At 33.1% G+C, this 25,774-nt stretch overlaps 2 protein-coding genes across 3 annotated transcripts; both read right to left on the bottom strand.

Annotated features, from left to right (window-relative positions):
* Positions 1-10,728: 10,728 nt before the first annotated feature.
* On the bottom strand, positions 10,729-12,006 carry Smp_117340 (hypothetical protein; the record flags this gene model as incomplete). Its single annotated transcript, XM_018799639.1, has 1 exon — positions 10,729-12,006. The coding sequence occupies one exon, from the start codon at positions 12,004-12,006 to the stop codon at positions 10,729-10,731; it is 1,278 nt and encodes a 425-aa protein (XP_018651408.1).
* A 9,798-nt stretch (positions 12,007-21,804) lies between these two features.
* Positions 21,805-22,558, bottom strand: Smp_023700.1 (hypothetical protein; the record flags this gene model as incomplete). Of its 2 annotated transcripts, XM_018799637.1 has the most annotated exons (5): positions 21,845-21,895; positions 21,931-22,072; positions 22,111-22,217; positions 22,257-22,384; positions 22,435-22,552. In XM_018799637.1, 5 exons carry the CDS (start codon positions 22,550-22,552, stop codon positions 21,845-21,847), a joined length of 546 nt encoding a protein of 181 aa, XP_018651407.1. The 2 variants fall into 2 exon arrangements, with proteins under 2 accessions (XP_018651406.1, XP_018651407.1); XM_018799638.1 differs by having other exon boundaries at positions 21,805-21,895; positions 21,931-22,217; positions 22,435-22,558.
* Between the last annotated feature and the right edge of the window lie 3,216 nt (positions 22,559-25,774).

The following is a 25,774-nucleotide window of genomic DNA, read 5'->3' as shown; positions in this document are numbered from 1 at the left end:
AAAATGATAATACAAAAAGTAGATTATTCTCCAAACTTTTGCACTTCACGTTCTCTAAAACACTAATCTTGGTACCAATGGAAAATTAGTTAGTCTAAGAGAAGTTCAACTTTTTCTATTCTATCCTGTGAAGCATATTTCTTAATGCAAAAGTCAATGATTCTTCGAGGAAGATGAGCTTTATGTTCCAGTCAATAAATATTAGTAAGTATTATTTATTGTCAGTCCTCTTGTGGAAAACTTATTTCTTTTACAACATCATTGTAGATTTGTCATATTTTCTTGATGTAGGTTATAACGAACTGCTTCTTTCTATCAATTTAAATACAAATGTAGAAGCCTAAAATCTTTTTGTTTTACATCAGCTTCCTATAAATACATTTAGATAAAGTTCTATCAGGTTTCCGTGTTAACTCACTGTCAGGAAGTTAAATGTCTATCCCATTTTCTATCTATATAGTAAATTTTACTGCTGGATGACAATTGATGGATAGCATATTTCAACCAATTGTAAATATGCTTGAATCAACCGACAGTTTTATCTTCAATGTTTATTACGCTTATCGGAAAATGCTGAGATAGTCAGTTAACTTAAACTGGTGAACGAAGAATTTCGTGAATGATTAATTTTTAAAAAGTATCGGTCAAATAAAGAAAAAAACTAATTTGACTAGTGTTATTTCTCCAACTTGGATTCTTAGTCTGTCGCGTAATACTTGAGCTCTCGAACGCTAGAAACCTCTCAAGTCGCAAATCAGAAGACAGAAGACAAGTAGAAGGACTGTTATTCCAAACAGTATCAATTATGGTACAAACCTGTCAGGTATTTATAGTTTTTAGTAGAAACGAAATCATCATTATAGTTATCCAATCCGCACATAGGGAAATATCAGCATTGTCCAATAGGGAAGCTACACGTAGTGATTCTATAATATTCTTCCAAAAGCTGATTGGATGGAATATGTTCGGCTCCTTCTGGGCTTTTTAGAGCTTACTCAACTTCACCTGTGGACCGTCCTCACAACTAGTTCATACAAATAAACTCAAGCATGTTGAATAAAACCTGAATAGTTACATGAGTGCCGGAGTTTGACTTGATAGTTTCAAATAAATTGAACATTGGATAAAAAGTTAATGAAAAATATATTTTTGTGATATCTCAATGAGTAGAAAGTTGTATTTCTGACGTTTCGTAACCAAGGTTAGTCACTTGTTGAAAATTATTTATTTACTCTAAAGAAGTGACTAACACCAGGTCACGAAACGTCAGAAATATAATTCTCTATTGATTGGGATATAACAAAAATATATTTGTTACTAAATAATTACAAGTAGTCCTCCAGCTATCAACTGACTAAGCGACCATATCTAACGACTTAATAGATCTCCACATGATATCAATCAGTAAACTTTGATTTCCTCCTGTCAATTAGATGTAAGTTAAATGATCAAACTAATTTCTACCCTTAATACAAACTTTACTAACGAATTACTTTGTTTAGGCTAATTTATTCATCACCCAGCAAAGAAAATTTAATCTATCAACCAAGGCCATTTTAGATAGTCCAGTAAGGAATCAAGAACTTCCTTAACGTAATGGATAAAGCATTTCAACTTATTTTCTTTTTCAGATGTTGCTTAGTGGAAAACAAGACTTATCGACTGTTTTACCTTGATAAAAATAAATTAAAAATAAAGTATCCAAACTACAATTGACGAACTTCAGAACTGAATTATTTACACAAACTGGTTCTGATTTATGATCATTGTTATATTATAACCCTCAACTGTTAACACACAAATTAGCTGAAATTTCTATGAATACCGCGATTATTCACATTAATTTGAAAACTTAAATTAGAGCAACGTTATTTTCAAGGTTAAAAAATGATACATTATTCGGTGTCATCTCAAATGCTTAAAAACATATAATGATGATCCTACAGAAAATTAAATTTTACTATATAAGTTAGTAAAAATAAACATTAGTAAATGTCAAATATCTAGCTAGTTTTGTTGAACCTTTAGAGAGTTGTTTACCAACCTATAAAGAAAAGGTTAACCCATCATGTAACCAGAGACCAGAAGAAAAATATAGTAACTAATTATTTATTTATTTATATGAACACATAGATATTGGTACAACGAGGCACCAGATACATATGCGCCACACAAATCTCATTTGATTTGTATGAGGGCTGTAATACGGCCAAGGTGCCCAAACTGAAGCAGGTGGTCTCCTTAGGGGACCACACACCGAGCCTTTGACCTAAAAGTCTAATCCACAAGGCAGTGAAGCAACATCAAGAGATGCAGTCCCATGGTAGCCGGTGACCAATAGTTGGTTCATACGCCATTTGTTCCTTCAGGATGTTGGATCCCATGTGCACCATTGGTTTGGAATCAGGGTTTTCCGACTCCTCTAGGTGGACTTTCCGTGTCCACCAACCGCATGAAATAGCCGGACATTCACCTTTCGCCCTCTCAATTTCGTAAGCAACAGTAATGCCACGAGAAGGCAGTGAGTAAGACTTCCTTGACAGAGACTATATACACGTGGCCATGTGAGAGCATTTTGTAAAGGAGAGCGTACTCTCCCCACTCTCATCCGTACCAGGGCATTCGGGGTCATATATAGTAACTAATAGTACTGGTAAATTCTCTGAAAACAACCATTCTCACACAAGATTATCAGCAGAGGTTTAATTCATACTTCTGAATTAATTAAACAACTCCTCCTGATGATGTTCAGGACAACAATGGAAGCTTCACAATTAAACTATTCAGCCTGAGGAGGATAACACTTCTGAAAGCATCTACAACATCTATAAATCTTGATCATTTAGAAGAGTTATGTTTAAAAAAAAACAATACACACTTTTTACACAATCAACGTTACTTTAGTGATTAAGTTGTTTCTTTTTTCATACGACAAATGACGATAGATACGTTTACTTCTTCATAAATAAATTAACCATCTGTCATCCTCAACAACAAAAAAAACAAACAAAAATAATAATCACTAGACAAAAATAAAAATCTCTTCTCATTATCATTAACAAATTAAGTATGCAAATAGAAGAAACAACAAAAAATAAAAAAATAATTTTAACTGATTAACAGGCAGACATGTTCATTAATTAATTAAAAATATAAAAAAAAGAAGTTGCATTCCAAATATGAAACATGTAAACATGTTTCCCCTTCTTTTTTTATTTTTCTTTTTTTTCTTTGTTTCTACTATAACTGATCTGTTTCTACGGTTTTTTTTCATTACTTACCCTCTTTTCTTAGATATGAAATTTTTGATTCGATTATTAGTCAATGTTAAATCAATATTTTGCTGTAATATGATTCAATATATAGATTGTAATAATAAATTGATGAAAATGTGCCCTAATTCCCAAGTTCCAGAGTGAACATAAACTCTGAGATGCAGGTACATCCAACTAACGAGTCCCAATTAGGACGAAACGCGCGTCAAACTGGATTCCACTGCTAGCCACTTTCCATTTTTGCTTATAATATACTGGGACCTTCTGTATCAAGAGAGATTAGAAGTTGAATATACTTTTTCAATACTTTGCTATAGTGTGTCATACTCTTTAAAAGCGGAAAGTATTTATGAAAAAGTTGAAATTGATTAAAAGCCCTTTAATAATAATAATAATAATAATAGTGGTATCCTGAGGTTCAGACCACCATAACCATCATCAAACAATATACAAGTATTTATAAGGAACTTTCTACACAAGTTTCTTAACGCCCGTTGATCGGATACCATCAGCAACATCCTACTGTGGGAGAGAACTGATCAGCTTATAACTGAAGAGGAAATTAGGAAAAGACTCTGGTAATGGATAGGGGATATATTACTGAAATCAGACATGTTCATTAATTAATTCAAAATAAAAAAAGAATTCTAAATATCACATGTAAAAATGTTTCTTCTTTTTTTATTTTTTTGTTTCTTCGATAACTGATCTGTTTATTTCTACTACTTTTTTTCTTTTACTTACCCTCTTTTCTTGGATATAAAGTTCTTACTTCTATTATCAGTCAATGTTACATCAATATTTTACTGTAATATGATCCAATGTATAGACTGTAATAATTAATTGATGAAGATATGAAAATTGACTATCATTTCAAAACAAATATTTTTTTTTCAGTTTAAATTCATACTTTAATTTTAACAATACACTGGAACTCAGTATTGTTTATTTGAATCTTTCCATTGATGCTTAGGACTACAACTGGTCAGTCTCTTATTGGTATATATGCATACTGTGTGTATTGCCTCGATATAAGCCTTAACTCACAAGTTCTAGAGTGAACATTAACTCTGAGATGCAGGTACATCCAACTAACGAGTCCCAATTAGGACGAAACGCGCGTCAAACTGGATTCCACTGCTAGCCACTCTCCATTTTTCCATATAATATATTGGAACCTTCTGTATCAAGAAAGATTAGAAGTTGAACTTACTGTTTCAGTACTTTGCTGTAGTCTGCCATAGTCTTAAAAAAGCGGAAAGTATTTATGAAAACATTTAAGTCGATTTAAAGCTCTTTGATAATAATAATGATGGAATCCTGAAGTTTAGTCTAGAAATGTTTCTGACAATATTTATCACTTCAATAAACAAATTGTTTAAAATGTTACATACCTTGAAATTAATGATTATAAACTTTCTATATTATCTATATAAGAACTCTCGTCTAAATTAGAACGAATAGTTTCACAGTATTTGAGCACCGAGTTGATGTAAGACATTAAATAGGAATAATATATATTTGTAAAATCTCAGCGAATGAATTTGTAGTAAATCCAACGTTTCGCCTGGCAATCTGGTCCAAGCTATTTCAAGGAATTATAATCAAACATCAAAATTATCGAATATAAATAGGTACATGGTTCTCCGATTTCATTATACACTGATTAGGTCATCCAATCAACGTTAAAAATAAGTCTAAACTAGGTATGTTTAAGAGATATGTGATGTGAAATGATGAGTGTTCATTAAACATAATTGTATAGAAAAAACGTAAGAGGTGAGAGAAAATTACATTCACATTATATATTGTCTCTTATCAGTGAATTTATAAGGAAACATACAATTTGTAATATATGTGATATGAACCATATCTGTCACAGTATGTATAACATAAAGATAATTAAACAAAATAAAATAAAAATATAAAAGGTGTAATTTGAAGAGCGTAATTTTGACTGTATGTATGTGTCATTTTTAATGTTCCTGTGAATTCTTTAACAAATTCCGATAAGACAACTGATTAGAATCATTGAGTGTAATTGTAGTCATTTTAGATAATACGAATTAGATAAAAAAACATTAAGGAGTTCAGGTTGTTACTTATTAATGATTAGCTGCCATGGCACAGCTAATTGTATTCCATCCCTCCTATTAATATTGTTTGGATTAGCCCATATGTATAAGGCTTCAGCTGTTTGTCTCTCCTTGTAAGAATTAAAAGCTTTTTGAAGGATTCTTGTGCCATCGAAATCAATTGTATGACCTGATTCTATCGAATGTAATGCTATCGCTGATTTGTTCTATATTATCAATAAACAACTTTTCGAAATGACATTATCTTAGTGTTAAACACACATATATCTTATTTTTTTGTTTACAAACTCTTTAAATGTTAACGAGCCTAGTCTTATTGATGTATGTTTTAAAGTTATACTTTGATTTTTAGTGTTCACTATTTCTGAAAAGTAATCATTAGTAGTAGTAGTAGTAATAGTAGTAGTAGTAGTAGCAGTAGTAGTTGTTGTTGTTGTTGTAATAGTAGTAGTAGTAGTAGCAGTAGTAGTAGTAACAGTAGTAGTAGTAATAGTAATAGTAGTAGTAGTAGTAGTAGTAGTAGTAGTAGCAGTAGTAGTAGTAGGAGGAGGAGGAGGAGTAAGTCAAAAATAATTGTTTCACTTCCCTATGGTTTCATAAAAACTGATTACGATTCATTAGTTTCAAGCTACATTAATACTTTGTGTAAATGTACCTGCGTTAATGGTCTATACCATGTTGATTAACTTGATTTTAAACAGAGGATTTGTATTCTCATTCACATATTCATATAGTTAGTTCCTTTTCAAAGACAGAGTTCGAATTTAATTGTTCCCTTCAATATTATACGATTTCAACTTTATTCTGATTCTCATAAAATAATTTCATCAAACGAAAATATTATTTATTCAGCTATTAGATTATAAATATAAAATCTTAGGGAAAGATAATCTACATTGTAAGATGAAATTAACTAGAGAATTGTCTAAAAGAACGGAACACTCAAGAGTTGTTTAATTTTGTACTGGAAATCATGAGTCAGTTGAAGCTAGACCACCATGGAAAATCTGGATGCACTGTTTGACGGCCGTTTTGCCCTATTATGCGACTTCTCAGCAGTGCGCATCCACGATCCCGCCTCACGAGATTCGAACCCAGGACCTATCAGTCTTGCGCGCGAGCAGTTAACCGATAGACTACTGACCCGGAATCCGACGGTGTTAATTTCTAACTTCAACCAATCCACAAAATTATTTAATTATCAGTTGATAATCCTTCAATAGCAGCAATCCTACGTGTTAATAAACACAAATTTCTCCGATAGAAGGGTTATTGCAACTCCAAGTTGGATGAACCAGTGCTTTACATTTCCGACTTTAATGAATTTTCACAAACAGCGCAACTGTTACTTAATATCATTTGGTAAATGATTAAGGCACTCTTTACATGTAAATTTATGAGCAACACTTGTATACGTATATGTGCATACATACATATCGGTATTTTTGAATACAAAGAAACAGTTAAGATACAAGGAAAGTACACATAAGTTTTATCAAACTAATTGTCGGGTGATAGTAAAACGAATGTTAAAAATATGGAATTACATACTTACACCTGTTACCTTTGCTAAAGAAGTATAAGCCACACACCAGTATTCTTCATCCAACCCTATCATCGAAAATCCTTTCCAGTTGTTATTCATCCTTTTCATGTCTGCTTCCAGTTCCGGACGCAGTGTGTTCTTCGCCCCCCCCCTTTCCGCTTCCCTTCACGATTTCAGGTAACCGTCTCCCTAATGATGTAGTTTGGTGATTTCAGTAATGTATCTCTTATCCACTTCCAGAGTCTTTTCCTAATTTCCTCTTCAGTTGGAAGCTGGTTAGTTCTCTCCCACAGTAGGCTGTTAAGAATCTTGTGTAGGAAATTCCTTACAAATACTTGTACATTTGTTTGGTGATGGTTGTGGTAGTTATCGAAGTTTCAGCTCTTTACAGTAGAACTTTCTTGACATTCGTATAGAGGATTGTGACTTTGATATTGATTGACAGTTATTTCAAGTTCCATATTTTCTTCAATTGTAGAAATAGGAAGCCTAAATTTACAGAACTATAATAAAATACTTACAAACCAATAAATTATATTCTTCCACCGTCACCACGTAATCAATTCATTCAATATTGTATCAATTGGCTATAACTGATACAATAATCACTGAAGTATGATAAAAAGCCATTTAATATGAATATTTTGCTAGGAGCATGTATAAATAATGATAAATATTTTATCAGAGTCATAATTAATTGAAATCATTAAAAAATAACTTTTCAAAGTTACCTAAAACCAACTAATAAAGTCCCAGAGTGAACATCAACTCTGAAATACAAGTACATCCAGCTGACGAGTCCCAAATAGGACGAAATGCGCGTCTTGGATTCCACTGGTAGCCACTATCCATCTTTGCTTACAATGCTTGTGAATTAAGGCTATATCAATGCAATACGCACAATATGCATATATATAAATAAGAGACTGACCAGTTGTAGTCCTAACACATCAATGGGAAGATTCAGACAAACAATAATAAATGAAATAAAGTAGTTGATTTTAAGTCGATCACTTTGAATATATTGTGGTGTGTGCTACTGATGTCGAACGATATAAGTACCATGTATCATCAATCAAGAGTGAAATACCTGACGGAAGAAGGTTAAAAAGATCCAAGAGAAGAGGACGAGAACGGAGAATGATTGGTGTGAAAACGATGGAATAATGAAGTCTGAAACGATTGATTGACATTTTACAAATGTAGTATTTACTGTATGGATCTCAGATTTTACTAAGTGATTCTGTAATTTTGTATTCGAATACATTCGGTTACCTCTACTTGTGTTCTCGTTCACTACACTATAACCATTTACTTTTTCAACAGGATTTATATTATTCAAATGATAATCGATAGTAGTTTAATTGAAAAAAAGAAGAAAAAATAGAAATAAATTAATAATACAGTTACCATATTTAATTAATTTGTTGTTCTATTATAGTGCCGTGCTTCGTTAATCGTTCACCTTGATAACCGTTATAATTCCAATCTTAACGGTGCATAAAATCAGAAGGCAAATAGAAGCGACAACTACAGTTTATTGTCAAATAACTCAGGCCAGAAAGCTAACAGCGAATATCGGCGAGCAAGCAAGCGAGTGTGTAGCAAGCAATTACGTAGTCATTTTATAGTCAAATTTAATAAGGGCACAGCAAAACAAAACAAAAGCTGATATATGGGGAGGAGTATGAGTCATCGAATAATACTTAAACAATCAACATTTTGGCTAGAGTGTCATGTGCTCTTGTGGTCATGACAGTACAAAGAAATATGCAAATTGTTGTTATCCAAATGACGATATCTGTTAAGTAAGTTAATAAAAAGGTTTAACCAAAATTTACCATAATCGAAATTGATTGTAGGCTGGTTGCTATACTATTTTTCTTTTTTGTCTTACTAACCAGTATTCATAAAAACTTCACTAATAAAGTACCATTATTTATTATTTAATGGTGAATGGTAGCTCAACTCCATGGATTAGTTGAAGTTAGACATTAACACCGTTGGATGTCGGCTCAGTGGTCTAGTGGTTAAGCGCTCGCGCGTGAGACTGAGAGGTCCTGGGTTTGAATCTCGCGAGTCGGGATCGTGGATGCGCACTGCTGAGGAGTCCCACAATAGAACGAAACGTCCGTCAAGCAGTTATTCCAGGTTTTCCATGGTTGTCTAGCTTCAATTGATTCATGATTTCAACTATATAAAATTATTTACTATAGTTGATAATGAAATTCTGTTCTATCATTATAAAATTCATAATATTTTTGAATGAATAATATTTAACAGCAGAAAGAGGTTTTGTCGAGATTACAGTAATTTCAATAGTTGAGATCATGAATCAATTAAAGCTAGATCACCATGAAAAACCTGGAAGAACTTGACGGTCGTTTCATCCTATTGTGGAACTCCTCAACAGTGAATAATATTTACCTGATTTCAATATAAAACAAATAAAAATAAAACTAACAATAATTAATCATAATCTATTTTCCTAATATTAAATGATTAAAATTTAAACATTGTGAATAGGAACTAGAAAATTACAGAGTCATTCTGTTGTAGAAATCTTGATGATGCTATAAATTATTACTCATATACTATATATATAGGTCGTAATTCAAAGGCATAATGCCCATGTACTTCACTACTTTCAAAAACTTGTAAGTATAATGTACTATTACTCTGAAAGTTTTAACAATTATACGCATTTTTATCGCCTTTATAAAAAAAAAAACATTATAAAGAACAATTATACAATGACATTATATCTTAATGAAGAATCTTCGATCTAGGCACCCGGGCAGTATCATAAGCCCTCACACAATTAAATGAAATGACAATTTTTTTGTGTGGTGCATATATATCTGGTGCCCCCCTTGTACTAGTATCTACGTATTCAAATAAATAAATAATGATGAATTATGCCAAATATTTAAAAAAAATAACCAATAGTATAATCTATATTTAATTTATTAAACAAAAAGAGAACAAAAATGGTAATTAAAAAATAATATCATTAAATGGTGTATTAATATTGACAATTAAATGGTTACTTATACAATCATAATGATGATGATGATGGTGGTGGTAGAAAATCTCGGAAACAATTAAAAACACATAAATCATATTGTTAAATATTAAAATATAAAAAAAAAACAGGTAATAGTAGGGACAAAAAATTGATGGTGGAGAACAATTTGTACCTCAGGTGGGTGATTTTTGATAGAGTTTTATTCTCTGAGTTAGATGGTTTAGTCATGGAGCTTTCATTCTTTTCAAATATAACATGAAACCATAAATTGAAATTTTAGCATACTCACACTCTATTATCGATGATCAATGATTTCAAAGAATAAAAGATAATTACATCACAGGTAAGTAGAGAAAAAAAAGGATAACATTGAAACCTAATCTAAACGTGAGTTTTTTATTATGAATAAATAGATGAGAAAAGAAAAATATAACTTAATACTGACTATTCTTATAATCTATTTTAAATAATGTACAATGAGGTAATCACAGTTGTTATACTATGTACGATGATAAGATTTGATTTGATTTTATCCATTAAACGAAAAGAAGAAAAAAAATGAAACCTGTTTTATTCATTGAATCAATTCACCGTATTATGTATAGGCAGTATAGAGTTAATTGTTACGTAATACCTTCATAGTCAAATTTATGATGAGGAAAGAAAATTTGTGTAGTGAATAAAAAAATGAGGGGGATATATGTGCATTTATGTATCTATATCTGTTCATTGTCACCAGAAAAATAATAATAATAATAAGATTATCTAGAAACTATCATCTAATTATTGTTGTTCATTTTGTAAATGTTTATCATGAATTTCTTTCATACAATAAAAACTTAATTGTTTACTATATTCCAATGGATTAAATTTTCGTTGACATTGTTGATAGGGTTGATGATATTGATAATAATGACGATGATGTTGATGATGGTGTTGACGATGACGATGACGATAATGTTGATAATAATAAAGACTATGAGGTGAACAACGACCTCGACCTCGACGATGTGTAAAATCAATATATCCTAAAGGAAAGTTCATATATGAATAACAAGATAAATCAGATATATCATAATTATAATGATGATGATCATTATTGTTCATCGGATTATCGATTAGTCTATGATTACTATTATTATTATTAGGGAGTACCATATTACCATTATTGTTTGTATTCATATTCATACTATTACTATTATTATTATTATGATTACTATGATTACTCCTTCTCTTTTTATTACACTTATTACATAATAATTTTGTAATGAATTTATATAATGTTTGTCTAAATATTGGTAAAAATGCCCAATATAAAAAAAAATCAAATGTATGATTAAATGAATCAATTGAACTAAATAATTTTGATAATTGTATAATTTTATATGAATAAATTGGATATAATAATTCATAATTATTAAAATGTACTTTTTGTCTTAATATCATTATAACAACTAATGGTAATGATAAACAAGTAAACATAATACTTATAGCTAAATGTGTTATAACTTTACTTAATTCATTATATGATTGTTTATCATAATAACCATTTAATTTTGAATGTTTTATTGTTGTTTTTAATTTAAATGATATTAATATATTCATTATAAATATTAATATAGATGGTAATATAGTAACACCAATTATATATAAATAAAGAACATATTTAACACCCCCAGCAACTGGATTAATATATTGACAATTTGTTGTTTCTTTGGTATCATTTTTTAAATCAGCATAAATTAAATGAGGGATATTTAATAATAAACATATACAATATATTAAAAATATAAATAATTTAGCTATACGTAAATGTAATATTTGTTCAATTTGTTTAGTACAGTAAATGGAACATACACGATCTATACTAAATAACATTAGAATAAATGCAGCAATTAATGCGGATACATCAGATAAATAAGTTAATAATTTACATGTTAATGATGAATATGAATCAACTTGATACCATATTAAACAATTTGTTGCCCATTTTAAACCACGACCTAAAAAATCATCAATAAATGTATTTACTATTAATTGAATTAAATGTGCTATTGCCATCCATATTGCATATAAATTAAAACGACATGATTGTTGTTTTTCTAATAGATTAAATATAATAATAATAAATATATTTGCTGGTATACCAATTAATGATAATAATGGTGAGATATATGCACGAAAATTATATACCATAATTTCTTCATTAGTTAATGAATTTAAACAATTAGATAATTGATTAGTTATTGATTTCATTAGAATTAATTAAAAATAATAAAAAATTTAATGAATAATTAATGAATAATTAAATGATCAATAATATAATTGTATATTAACATTTTAAAATGAATATTAAGAAATTTTCTAGATTTTTATAGTAAATTTTATTTTCTTTTTTTTTGATTGGTTAGAAAAAAAAAATAATGAAAGAGATTAGAATTGTGATTGGTTAATTTTAATAATTCAAAGAAATATAATTAATATGAATGAAGAATATTCTTTTTAATCATTTCTCATTAAGTTCTATAATTATATATATATCCAAATTAATAATCTACAAAAGAAGATTGGCCAAGTTTAAGACAGAGTACATCATTTAACAAACTGTAATATGTGAATCGAGGAGTGTTGTTTGTCATATAAAATTAAATCGAATCGTTAATGTTGGAGCTGACTAATATGAAGTGCTAACTTGAATCAGTTTATAAGTGAAATCAAATCATAAGATAAATGGTCAGAATAAATATAAATTCACTTATTATTATTTGTTCGAATCTTCCCATTGATGTGTTAGGACTGCAACTGGTCAGTCTCTAATTGGCATATATGCATACTGTGCGTATTGCCTCGACATAGCCTTAATTCACAAGCATTGTAAGCAAAGATGGAAGATTCAAACAAACTATACTAAGTGAATTTAAACTTCAACTCATTGCACAAGCAGCTGGCTATCAGGACTCAGTAGCTCAGTGGATAACGCGATGGCGTTTGAAGCGAAAGATACTGGGTTCGTGTCCCAGAGTGATCATCAACTCTGAGATGCAGGTGCATCCAGCTGACGAGTCCCAAATAGGACGAAACACGCGTCAAACTGGATTCCACTGCTAGCCGCTATCCATCTTTGCTTAGAATAAATATAGTTGACATGGGATGAGAGAGAATAATGGGAATACAAATCAGAAATTACGTAATATCTAGAATAATATGAATTAGGTCAGATATAGTAGATAGGGATGGATGCTGAATAAATTTCTCTAAAAGGTTAGCAAGTGTGATAATAATAATGACTGGTAAGATGTGTAGATAAAATAAGCTTAGGATATAAAAAAGAACATTAATCAAATTAATGTCACCTCATTATAAAGTTGATTATTAACAAGTTGACCCTGAAGTTGTCCAGGGTAAAAGGAGCGGCTGGACATATTTCTTTTGGATGCAATGCTCTGACTTTTTGATCCAAATAGCAATTGACTCAGCCGTCTGTAAGATTCTCAGTCTGAAGGAATTAGGTAAACTGCTGTTAACACGATATATTATTGTGAAAGATTGGTCGATGTTGGCTCTATGTCCCGTCTAAACTAAATGGGCTAAAATAGAGCTGTTAACCATTTTGACTACACCTTTGCTTAACCACACTGGGAGGTGCTCACGAGCCCGAGTATACAAATTCCTAGAACATCTGCCTATATAACTTGCTCCACAGGAGCAGTTGAATTGATAGATATAGAAAGAAGTGGCTAGTCTAGGCAATTTATCTTTCAACATCGGCGTGATCATTGGACGTGTGGAAAATATTAGTTGTAGTTTACCTGCATTAAAAGTCCTTTGGATTGATCTTCGTAGCTTCAGTCTTAACATTTCATTTAATTTTATATTATAAACACTCCTTGATTCACATGTTACAGTTTTGTTAAATGATGTACTCTGCCTTAAACTTGGCCAATTTTTTATGGATTATTAATTTGGATGTGATAATTGTAGAACCTGATGAGAAATGATTGAAAAGAATATCCTTCGTTCATATAATTGTGTTTTACATATGATGGGAATTTTTTCAGCAAGAAATACAATTATTTGTATGTCTTATAAAGAAAATTTCTATTGTATATTATTGAAGATTATGGTTTTTTAATAAATGAAATAAAGAGATTAATTAGAACAATACATGTAAGCGAACAGTATTGTTTTCCAGTTAGGTCGTCATCAGGCTTTACTCTAATATACATGAATATTTATAAGAAAATGTTAGACCAATCAAGGCAAGCAAGGTACACCTTGCTGACGAGTGCCGAATAGCACGAAACCCGGGTCCAGGGTTTCCAGTTGACCACCTCCAACCACCATCTAATCTCAACATAGTGCACGCAGTGTCGAGCCACCTAGACTAGTGGCCACATTGCAACTTGATCGATAGCATTCGATCAGCACTAAGAAGGACTTGACACGCATGGCATTGATCACCACCCAGTGATCAATCAATTGTGAGTCAATAATCATAATGAAATAGAATACGTCACCCAGCATAATAGGTAAAAGTACAAGTTGATAGTGGGAAGATAGGTGTACTGATAGTAGTAAGAATATTAAAATTACGATAACAAAATAGACTTAGGGTAGTAATCAAAAAACATTAGAATCATTACGTAATAAGAAGTATGTAAATAATTAGATGGTGAAGAATACAAACGGAAAGAGGTAGAAAATTACAAACAAATGACAAAATTAAAAATAAAATAATAATAATAACAATAATAATAATGTCATTTGTTATGTCCGGCCATGGAAGGGATAGAAGGGTTACAAATTCCTTCTGTACACATAAATTGGGGTGAAATGCACGAATTCCTATGGCTTCTGCTATATGAAGGAGATGGGAGCGAACTCCGTTGGGAAATGATGGAGGTAAACGATAGATTACTTGAGATGATTTCAATTTATCTACATTATGACCACTATCAACTAGATGTGCCAAGATAGAACTGCGTATTATTTTTATCTGACCCTTCCTAAACCATGCTGGTAGATGTTCACTCACTCATTGGTTAAGTTGCCTAGTAGTACGCTCAATATAGCTATCTCCACAGGAGCAGCTGAACTTATAAATACACATAGGGGAGGCCAACTCAGGTAACTTTTCCTTCGTTTGAGTAGACATCGCTGGTCGACTAGAGAAAGTCAATGCAAGATTGGCTGCGTAGAATGTCCTACTAATTACTTTCGTAAATCTATATTTCAGAGTATCACTAACCACATCCCCGTTGAAATGTAGTTTCATGTATAAAGGTTTCTTTCGAACAGTTGAAATCTCAGACTTCTTTCATATATCACAGATGTACTTCTTAATGAACGCACTAGGGTAACCGATCTCTGTCAGTAAATTATTGATAAATTCCAGCTCCTGACTTAAAGTATCTACTGTACAGATCTTTTTCGCTCTACTAGTCAGGCATATTCATGTATATTAGAATAAAGCGTGATGACGATCTAATTGAAAACAATTGTTCGCTTACATATGTTGTTCTAATTTTCACAATGGGAATCTTTAATATTCTAAAAAGATTAATCTCTTAATTATGATTGTAACTTGAATAGTGATTATTGAGAAATAAAACTGAAGATATGTGATATCAAAAGAAGTTTTTATGTTTTTAAAATGAATCTCTTTAATGACGCTAGTTGAATTTGTTTAACATATTAAAAAAAACAATATAGTATGGTTATATGGATTGATGAAGAACTTTACTTTACATTAGAACCTAATGTCAATATTACAGTTTTACATCAAGCTACTGATTCATTACCTTTGGAAAGAATTACTGAAGGTTTTTCTCTATTTATGTGTTATTTGCTTGAAATTTAATCTGATACTGTCATTAAGTTGTAATTTGTTTGATTGAACGACTCAAATCACAATCAGAAGATTTTGATGTGGGTTTTTTCTTTGAGCTGGATGGTTTGGTCGTGGAGCTTTCATCGTCCTTCTGAACGGCATCATCAGCACAAACTTCCATTATCTCAAAATCAGATTTACTTTGAAGAGATCTACATTTATTTAACAGAGCATAAAAATAACTGCCATATTAATTAGACTAAGAAGTGTTTTATTCGTTTCTCAAATAGTGATGTTAACGTATAAAAATCTGCAAACAAATGTGATAATAAGCCACAGAATCTTTACAACATTAAAAGAAATAAATTATACGTGGAAATACGTTTCGAATTGCCCCAAACATGGTGAAGAGCTAAGGTAATGTAATTATAAACTAAATATGAGACTTCTCAGTGATAGCAAGTAATGGTTGATGGGATGAGAAAACAGATGGAAAAAAATCATGAGTAATAGTTTATTAAAGAAAATGAGCCTGATAAGACTGGATAGAATATACCCTTAGTAAATTCTCAAACCAAGCGACTGAAACTGTTAGAGGAGCCGTCAACTTTTGAAAAGGCTCCACAGGCGTCCAACTGTGCAGGGTGACTATATTTTGATAGGTGGATGGATGCAATTTGCTGAAAACCTTGAACATTAGTTTCCTGATGATGGGTATTCATCAAAAAGATGTATCAGCAACCCTCATTACTAATATATGATCGTTCAATGTAAGCTTGTACTCATTCCGTCACTCTCTTAGACTTATTTCAGATTTTTAATCCAGGACACACTGTAATGACACTGAATTAGATGCCATATTTATTTAGTGAAGAACGTCATCGTGAACGATAACAAAAGTAAACTGAAATGGTGGTGAATTTTATTTGAACGAAATATACACAACAAAAACCACACATTAAAATACCACATTAATAATAAAGGTCATTTCAGTCCAACATTTATTTTAAAAATTTTATCAACTTTGAATTGTGCATCATACTGTAGTGAACAAGAACACAAGTAGAGATAACCAAATGTATTCGAATACAAAATTACAGAATCACTTAGTAAAATCTGAGATCCATACAGTAAATAATTCATTTGCAAAATGTCAATTAATCGTCACGGACTTCATTATTCCTTCGTTTTGAAACCAATCATTCTCCATTCTCGTCTTCTTCTCTTGGATCTTCTTAACCTTCTGCCGTCAGGTATTTCACTCTTGATTAATGATACATGGTAATTATATCGTTCGACATCAGTAGCACACACCACAATGCTAGTAAATTTTTAATTTCGTTAATTACACTTTTCCGCAGTTGATACTACTAATTGGAATGAGAAAAAAAAAATGTTTTTACGACTAATTTATCACCGATTATCTTCAAAGTAGTATATTCAGTTGGCTATTGGCGGGGTGACCAAAACAAGCTTGATTTATCAGAAGGCGTTTTGTGGAGATTTCGGTACTTGTATAGTTGAAATCACGAGTCAATTGAAGCTAGACCACCATAAAAAACCTGTTGTGAGATATCAACTCACTGAAGACAATTGGTGAATGGTTGCTGAATTTTGTGGATTGGTTGACGTTAGACATTAACACCGTTGGATGACGGCCGGCTCAGTGGTCTATCGGTTGAGTGCCCGCGCGCGAGACTGATAGGTCCTGGGTTGGAATCTCGTGAGGCGGGATCGTGGATGCGCGCTGCTGAGGGGTCTCACAATAGGACGAAACGGCCGTCAAGCAGTGCTTTCAGGTTTTCCATGGTGGTCTAGCTTCAATTGACTCATGATTTCAACTATGCAAGTTCGATTTAATTGAAAGATTGTAATCAAGGTGTAGAATACAAAATCAAACAAAAAATGCTAACCGCTTGAAATTTATATGGGACAAAAGATTGACTAAATAGTAAACGGCAGATAAATAAAGTTGAATAAACGTTTTTATAAGTTTTATTAAAGTATCCCAAACAACGTCCAAATATACGTTAGCATATTGGTGTAGATTTTGCGATACTCGAATGATCTAAATTTAAATTAGTTAAAAAATTTCGTTACGTTGGTTAGATTAGATTTGGTGGCCAAAACTACCGAAGAAATAAGTGTTCTGGAACTATTATCAGGTTAGTAGTCAATATCATTGTACAATGATATAGCGATCCAAAAGTTCCCTTCATTGTCGTGGTGTGGTGAACGAAAAACGGGTGGGATGATCGAATGTACTTTAGCACATCATTACAAAATATCTCATTAAAATATGAGAACCATTCAGTGAACAGTTTATTTGCAAAATAACAATCATTTGTCTCAATTTGACTGTTTCGTCTACAAATATCCATCCATAGTTTCCGATTATACTTGTTCATGCATTTTCGTACCAATTGCGTACCTTTCCCGTCCTCCCCTTATCGATCTTCTACTGAAATACATTCAATGCCCGAGCATCACCATATACTACTTAATTGGATATCAGTAACCCACACCACAGTGGTACGAAATCTAACGTTAAACAGTATTATTATTGGATAATTTTCTAGCACTTAGTGTTAAGTTTAAGCTTATATACATACATAAATTTGGGTTGCTTCTTCAATCAAATGATTCTAAAATGTGTTGATAACTCCAAAAAAATCGGTTACAAGACTTTGAAAATATATATCTGCTGGAAATAATGCAAAATCATTTATTAGTACTGTACTTTCATCTATGTAGTATACACGACAGCTGCAGAACGTAGTCAAAGTAATTGATTCCTACACTTAACCGGACATTTAGAAGTTAAACTAGAATGAACCATAATTTGTAATCATATTTAATATTCTATAAAGGAAGGACATTCACCCGATAGTACAGTGTGAAGTTATGCGTGACAAACTTATTTTGTAAATAGTTTTTGATGTTATTTGTATTTATTCAGTCAATTTTTCACTGCACGCACATTTATCATTCAATGATTATACGTGTTGTTTAAGTCTATGATCTTGAACACGGACTTCCTTCCGTTTTTGAATCCCACATAGCACGACATTGTTAACTGCTCATGAATAAATACACTCTTATACACATGCCTCTCGTTCTATCATGCTTGTGGATATGATAACACAACTATTAATTAACTATCATCTATATTTATAGACTGTTGTAACATTCCCATTGTATTCTACGTTTGGTTAACTTACTGGAGCCATATCAACCTCATTGGGTTTATTAATTATCTAAAATTGTGGATTCTGGTACCAAACTTAACAGAACACACACTAGCCAGCTGATTTAAGCAACGTCCCTTAACTTATAAGTTGTTTATTATTACATTAACTTTTGGACGTAATAACTTTATTGCTATTCTTGGGATAATATACTTTATTGTCCACCACAACAGTAAACAGGAAAACAAACTGTCATTAGTTTTCCTTGGAGTCCAAAAGTCTATTAAACAGAACATACATTCATGTACAGAAAAGATAGTTTATGAAACCTGTTGTGACTTTAATAAAAGGCCGTCGCCAATGTGTTATGATTTTATGTCCGGCTGCTGGTGCTGTAATATTAACTGCAACTGTTCTAAAAAAAATCACCATTTTTTTACTGCTAATAATAATAATATTAACTCCCAAAAAAAATCACCGGTAATTATTACAGCTTATTGATTTCCAAAATCACGTCACCAATTGTTGTATTTTTTTGCCCAAATCCCCGACGCCAATTGTCGTGGTCTTATGTCCGGCTTTTTATCACGTGATTTATCCACCAATCGAAATACGACTTGTCTAATCTTAACACTGTGTCAAATCAATGACGTTCAACTGGTATTAGTAGTCTAGCGTCCTTATTGGTCCCTTGTCCCCCTAGCCCTTCCAATTGAGTCCAAAACACCAATTACAGCTTCTGTTACGCGAATCATTTATTTCAAGCATACTCGGTTTATATACCAGACAGACAGACCGCATCACACCATAAAACAGAAAATAATATTTGTACATTATCAAGCCAAATGTGGCTGTGAACGTGGGATAAAATAATCAATAAACTGAATATAATTTAGGGACAGTAATTCGTATAATAATAGTTCATAGGTCAAAATGAAGTTTATAATAAGATGAATATATGTAGATTAAATCTAATCACTGACTAGTTATGCAACAATATATATAGAGTAGTAGTCTATTCATAGATCCCGGAAGTTACCTGTACTTGTCTTTACTAGGATATGACACTGAAATGAAGGGAAACTCATCAGATTTAAGACATAAAACACCACTTAGTGCTTGTATATACCTACTTCTTTCCTATGGCACTCCATATCTGAGGGATATTTTTAGGAAACCAAAACCACTTGCCTATGTTAGTGGGAAATAAACCGGATTAAGGCATGTTATGTGCATGGTCGTTTCCTTAGGGGGCCACACCCGGAGCCTTTAACCTAGTCTGATCCACAAGGCAGTAGAGCATCGTGAGAGGCAGTCCCATGGTAGCCGATGACCAACGATTGATTCATACACCTAACTACTTTGTTCTCACTAACTTTAGTCTCAATACAAACACCGTGTTCTAAGCTTAACTCTACACTTCCCAATCTTTTAATGTAACTTTAGTGCATATTAAGGCAGTTTCTGAGGTTACTTATTGAATCTAGTGGTTTTACAGATACTTATTTACTTTGCCGAGAATAAAGGAAAATGCTCCTTATGATTTACAGTTCACGCTAACGCTTCCGATTCAACTAGTACAAGCCATCCATATTTCCGGAAAATTGTTAGATACATGGTTGATAGGTCCCAACGTACTTCCCGCAAGATGAATTTTACTTTGGATACTAGTTATTTGCGCTGCTGCATCTTATACCATTACATAAGTGATCATAGAACTTTCAATTACCTGAAATTAGAAAACTATATTTTATTCTGATACGGCTGCACCACCCAATATATCCATTACATTTACTAGCATCCGTACTCGACAAGATGTCCACTCTATAGTCCTGTGTAGCTTGAAAACGTAGTGTCACCTAAAAAATTGCAGTATGGTTCACTTTTGGAAAAAATTAGTACGCTTCAAGTACCAAAAAGAAAAAGATTCTTGTTGTAAGATTTTCTTACAGAAATCAAGAACGAATTAGTCCCCTTGATAAGGAATATATTTAGAGAGCAGCAACGAGAAATAATTGGTTAGCAAGGTCGAGAGAATACTCCAAGTTAACTAATTACTTTCTCAGATAAGCGATACACAGAATCCAATTGGTTCCTAACAGCTGCCGTATCGATTTTGGATGAAAATGATTATCTTAATTCTGAAAGTTTAAGCAATGCAAAGCACCCTAACCTCATTGGTTTGTAGTAAATAAACCAAATATTTTGGTCATCGCACTCGTTGAACGAACCTGCAGCGAGTACCAACTCCTACGATTCATGATGGACCATAGGAGTTATGTTGAAAATTGAATTCTGATGCCAAACATGGGACAAAATGCCTCCAATTTATCTCATGAAATAAAAATTCAGTTCCCTTATCCATAATGTGCATCCTGGCAACACTACAGTATATAACCAACTATCCCAGGTTTTCTTAAACTCATATTTCAAGCATCCAAAGTCTATTACATATTACTTCGGAATCTCAGAAGTGCGGAAGTACCGTCCGTTTCGTCAAGTCCTCAAGTAACAAAACAAGTCTCGGACAGAAGTGATATCCTGCAGGACGAAAACCAAATAAATAAATTCCACTGACATCCCAATAATGAGTTTGGGGGCGTGAAAAAGTACTTTTAGACATATAATGCACGTGGTGGATACTTGAAGAAAATCCAACCGTTTCAAATACACTAGGCATCAACTACTAGTAAATACTACAAAAACAGTACTTAACGCTATTCGAGGTGTGTAACTCTATATTTTCACAGTTGATAACTTAAGTTCTAATTTTACTATGTGACTGTAAAGTATACGACTGAATGTTGTTACTAGATAAACGGTTCATTAGAAAAGACAACTGAATAGAAGATATTGTATATTTTCTGAAAGGGGAGTTAGGTCAATTTCCACTCCTATTATCCGTGACACGTTCTTGATAAAACCGACTAACCTATAACGCGGTGACGTGAGAAATGACAAACGTACCACTCTCTGTACATAATCTGTTTGTGATTTGGCCTGTTGTGCGTCTGAATTACAAGACACATTGTTTTCCTTATAGGGAGGGCTGATGATTGTATGATCCATTACAACAACATGTGGCTTATCCCAAACTACAGTGAAAAAACTAATTAATCATATCTAGGAAGTCGACTGATAATGTACGTTTCCAGGTATTCGGCAAGTTTACGAGCATCCACGGGGACATCGTGGCCATAAAACTTCAGCTTTTCCTTTTGAATACGTTCGTTAACTCGAATACGCTCAATTATCTGAATAGCACAACATAAGTAATCCTAAAACATACCAACCTTTTCAATATTTAGTTCAGGACAGGCTGGTGGAGACCCTTCTTTGGTGCTCTTTAGATCTCTAAGGTAATCAGCGCGTAGAATAAGTATGTCACACTCGTCAGGCCTGCCGATACTTGAGGGCTTCTCTAAAAGTTCAATAACATCCATTACATCTTCATATTATCAAGCAACGTACGCAGAACGATCAGCTTTTTAGATGCATCTACACATAGAACATCTCCTCGTATTAGGGTGTCAGAACAATAAGCCGTTATACTTGATCCAGGTTCGGGAAGATTATCGACTGTCATCATGTTCACAAACCGCGCTGTTACCCTTCAAAACCCAATTTGGTCTGACTGGATTAACGAACTGTATTTCTTAAAATCTGCATTTGCGTTGTACGAGAACATTTCAGAAAATAAAAAATTACGGCTTTTTTATTGTCATTTCTGATTATCAAGTCAGTTATTAAAAGTGGAAGTGGAAATTGAGTAACACCTACAGTTATCACCCTCATTACCAACAGAGCTTTGTGAAGACAACTAGCATAGATGTCTGTTGGTTTGGAAAAGTATCCTATCTACGTCTTGTTGGGATGTCAAGATGTCACTGGGTCAAGTATTTCCTTTCAGACCTTAAAATCATCTGAGTACTGCAGAACACGCCAGTCTAAAGAACTAGGTAAATTGTTAATAGAAAGTAAGAAGATGAGTGGTTGAAAGATAGGGCTATTGTTGAACTCTCCATGTCATTAAGAACTAAACACATTAAGTAGACCGGATTCTCCGATCTTTCGGTTTACCTTGTAAGTAATATACAGGCCATTTTGTTTAATACTAGTTCATATAATTTACCACATAGGTTTGGAACTCCAAGTTTAACACTAGCGAATGTCTCGGAGACGTCTCAAAGACCTGCATGAACATGATGGTTGTTCTTCGGTGAGAGAGTCTAGCAACTCCGATCGGTTAACAGGCTGCTGCTACGTAGTTTTTTCAGTCGAGAAGATTTGTTGAATAAATGTTTTCCGAGAGCTTCTGTAAGGACTTTCCACGACTTTTGCAACTGAGGAGAACAAAAAAGCCAGACTGTAGCTAGGGGGTCCTAACTTGTCACTTTCATTTTTATCTGCAAGGAGGTGGTTTGGTCTTGAAGGTAAACGATTAGGGAGAGCAGCAAAACGAAATAATTGCTGATCTCCATATTCTCTTAGGACTTCAGTTTGAATTACATATAATTCTTCTGATTTATATGGGTTTTAGCTACTTGTTCATTTTGATTTTGAAGGGCTCAACCCCACAGTTCTTAGGTCACAGAGGTATAACGGACTGACAGTAATAGGATTAGAATCCAGCAGAGTGAAGAAAAATACTTCGAATATTGTATCTTTAAGCATAAAACAATTCAATTAATCAGGTTTTATCACGTTATGCAAAAGTACGCTATTCTGTATAGTGTACCAAGCTTCATTGGGTTTGTTATATTTAGAATTTAGATTCTTCCTATACCTAGTAAAAGTTGTAAGCCTTCTGTATATGCTCCGGAATAAGCTGTGTAATTATTAAGACGTGATTAGTGTGTTACAACAAAAAACGGGAAGACATGTTGAAATACCTAGATTGTAGGAACAGCCAGTCGTATAGGTTTGATGAAAAATAGAGAAGATCGATAAAAATCAACTGGTGAACACTTGATTGAATCTGCGTTGCTCGACCACGTACAAGTGATTGATCCATATACCTCCTTAGTCTTTATGCTAAATGTGCGACCACATCCACATAAACACAATCTCACTAGAGAACTGCATGGCATATTAATAGCCGTTATGAAGTAACTAGAATAAGGCGTCTGGAACAGACTACGAACATGATTGACGCACATGATCAGTAAACATTCTAACTATAGCTGAGGAATCCATATCATCAAAATAGTTATAGGTGGCACAAAATTCCTATGAAAACGAATACATAAAGCTACATGGGTCGCACCAAATCACACCACGCAGAACCAGATAGATCGTATTTGTATCAACAAAAAATTCAGAAGGACAACGGAAGATGGGAGAACCAGGAGAGGAGGTGACATAGATTCAGATCACCATCTGGTTGTGACCAAAATGAAACTGAAGCTGAAGAAACAATGGACAACTGGGGAAACCTTATTACAAAGGTTCACTACAGCCTTTTTTCGAGATACTAACAAACTCAATTAATTCAGATTAACTCTCAACAACAGGTTCTAAGCCTTACAAGATCCAACGAAAGAATAAGAAACTACTATGAAGGACAACTGGAAACGGATCAAAGAAGCATTAACTTCAACATTTCAGGTGGTTCTGGACCGCAAGAAGCATCATCATCTCTTTGGAAACCTTGGACAAGTTTGGAGAAGGGAAGCACAAGAAGACAGAAATTAACAACATTCGAACAAGAACAGAGTATTTCAAGGCACATACTGAATATGCAGAAGCAAACAAACAAGTGAGGAAGACTATTAAAGCCAACAAGCAGAAATACGTGGAAGAGCTAGCAACGACGGCGGAAAAAGCCGCAAGAGAAGGGGATATGAAACAACGACGAAGAAACTATCAGGAAAATATCGTAAACCAGAGAGACCGGACAAGAACAAAGAAGGCGAGACAATCACTGAAGTTCAAGAATAGAGGAACAGATGGGTAGAATACTTCGAGGAAGTATTGAACAGGCTAGCTCCACTGAATCCACCGGATATTGAGACAGCTCACACAAACCTTACTATAGATGTCACTCCACCAACGGTCGAAGAAATCAGGATGGCCGTCAGACAAATCAGGAGCTAGAAAGCACCAGGACCAGACAAGTTACTAGCTGAAGCATTGAAACCTCAAAGATGTTACACATTCTACTCAGGAAAATTTAGGAGGAAGGACAAGTGTCACTAACAAACTGGAAAGTATAATACCTCATCACGTTTCCAAAAATAGGAGATCTGAGAAATTATGAGAACTTCAGAGGAATCAGACTACTGTCGGTACCAGAAAAAGTTTTCAACAGAGTGTTGTTGAACCGGATGGAAGAGTCAGTAGACACTCGTCTTTGAGATCAACAGGCTGGATTCCGTAAGGATCGCTCGTACACAGGTATTTTGTCTTTCTGTTGGCAAGTGCGCAGGATAGATTTCAGGAGAACAGAGTTCTTTCTTCGTACATGGACTTTATGAGCACATGTTGTCTTCAGTTATCAGAATTATGCTTTTCTTACATGCTGGAAAACTTTGAAGGAATTTTTGAATTTATCTCTTTTCAAGAACTTTTAAGATAGGGTTATCTGCCGAGGAGTGTCGTCTAGCTTAATAAGTAACGAATAAGTAAGGAGAAAATTATGGGTCACGAAACGATTATGTTTACAAACTCAACTACTGATAAAAATAGATTGACAATTAAAAGGATCAACAACTTCATTGACTGTTTAACCTTAGAATGGCTTGATCAAATACAGTTATCTTTACGTTACCAACATTTACGTGACTTTTGGCTGCACCTTAACTGGACTGTG

This window comes from Schistosoma mansoni, chromosome 3 (assembly GCF_000237925.1).
Source record: "Schistosoma mansoni strain Puerto Rico chromosome 3, complete genome".
Classification (NCBI taxonomy): Eukaryota; Metazoa; Platyhelminthes; class Trematoda; order Strigeidida; family Schistosomatidae; genus Schistosoma; species Schistosoma mansoni.
This window is presented reverse-complemented; position numbering and strand designations above follow the sequence as displayed.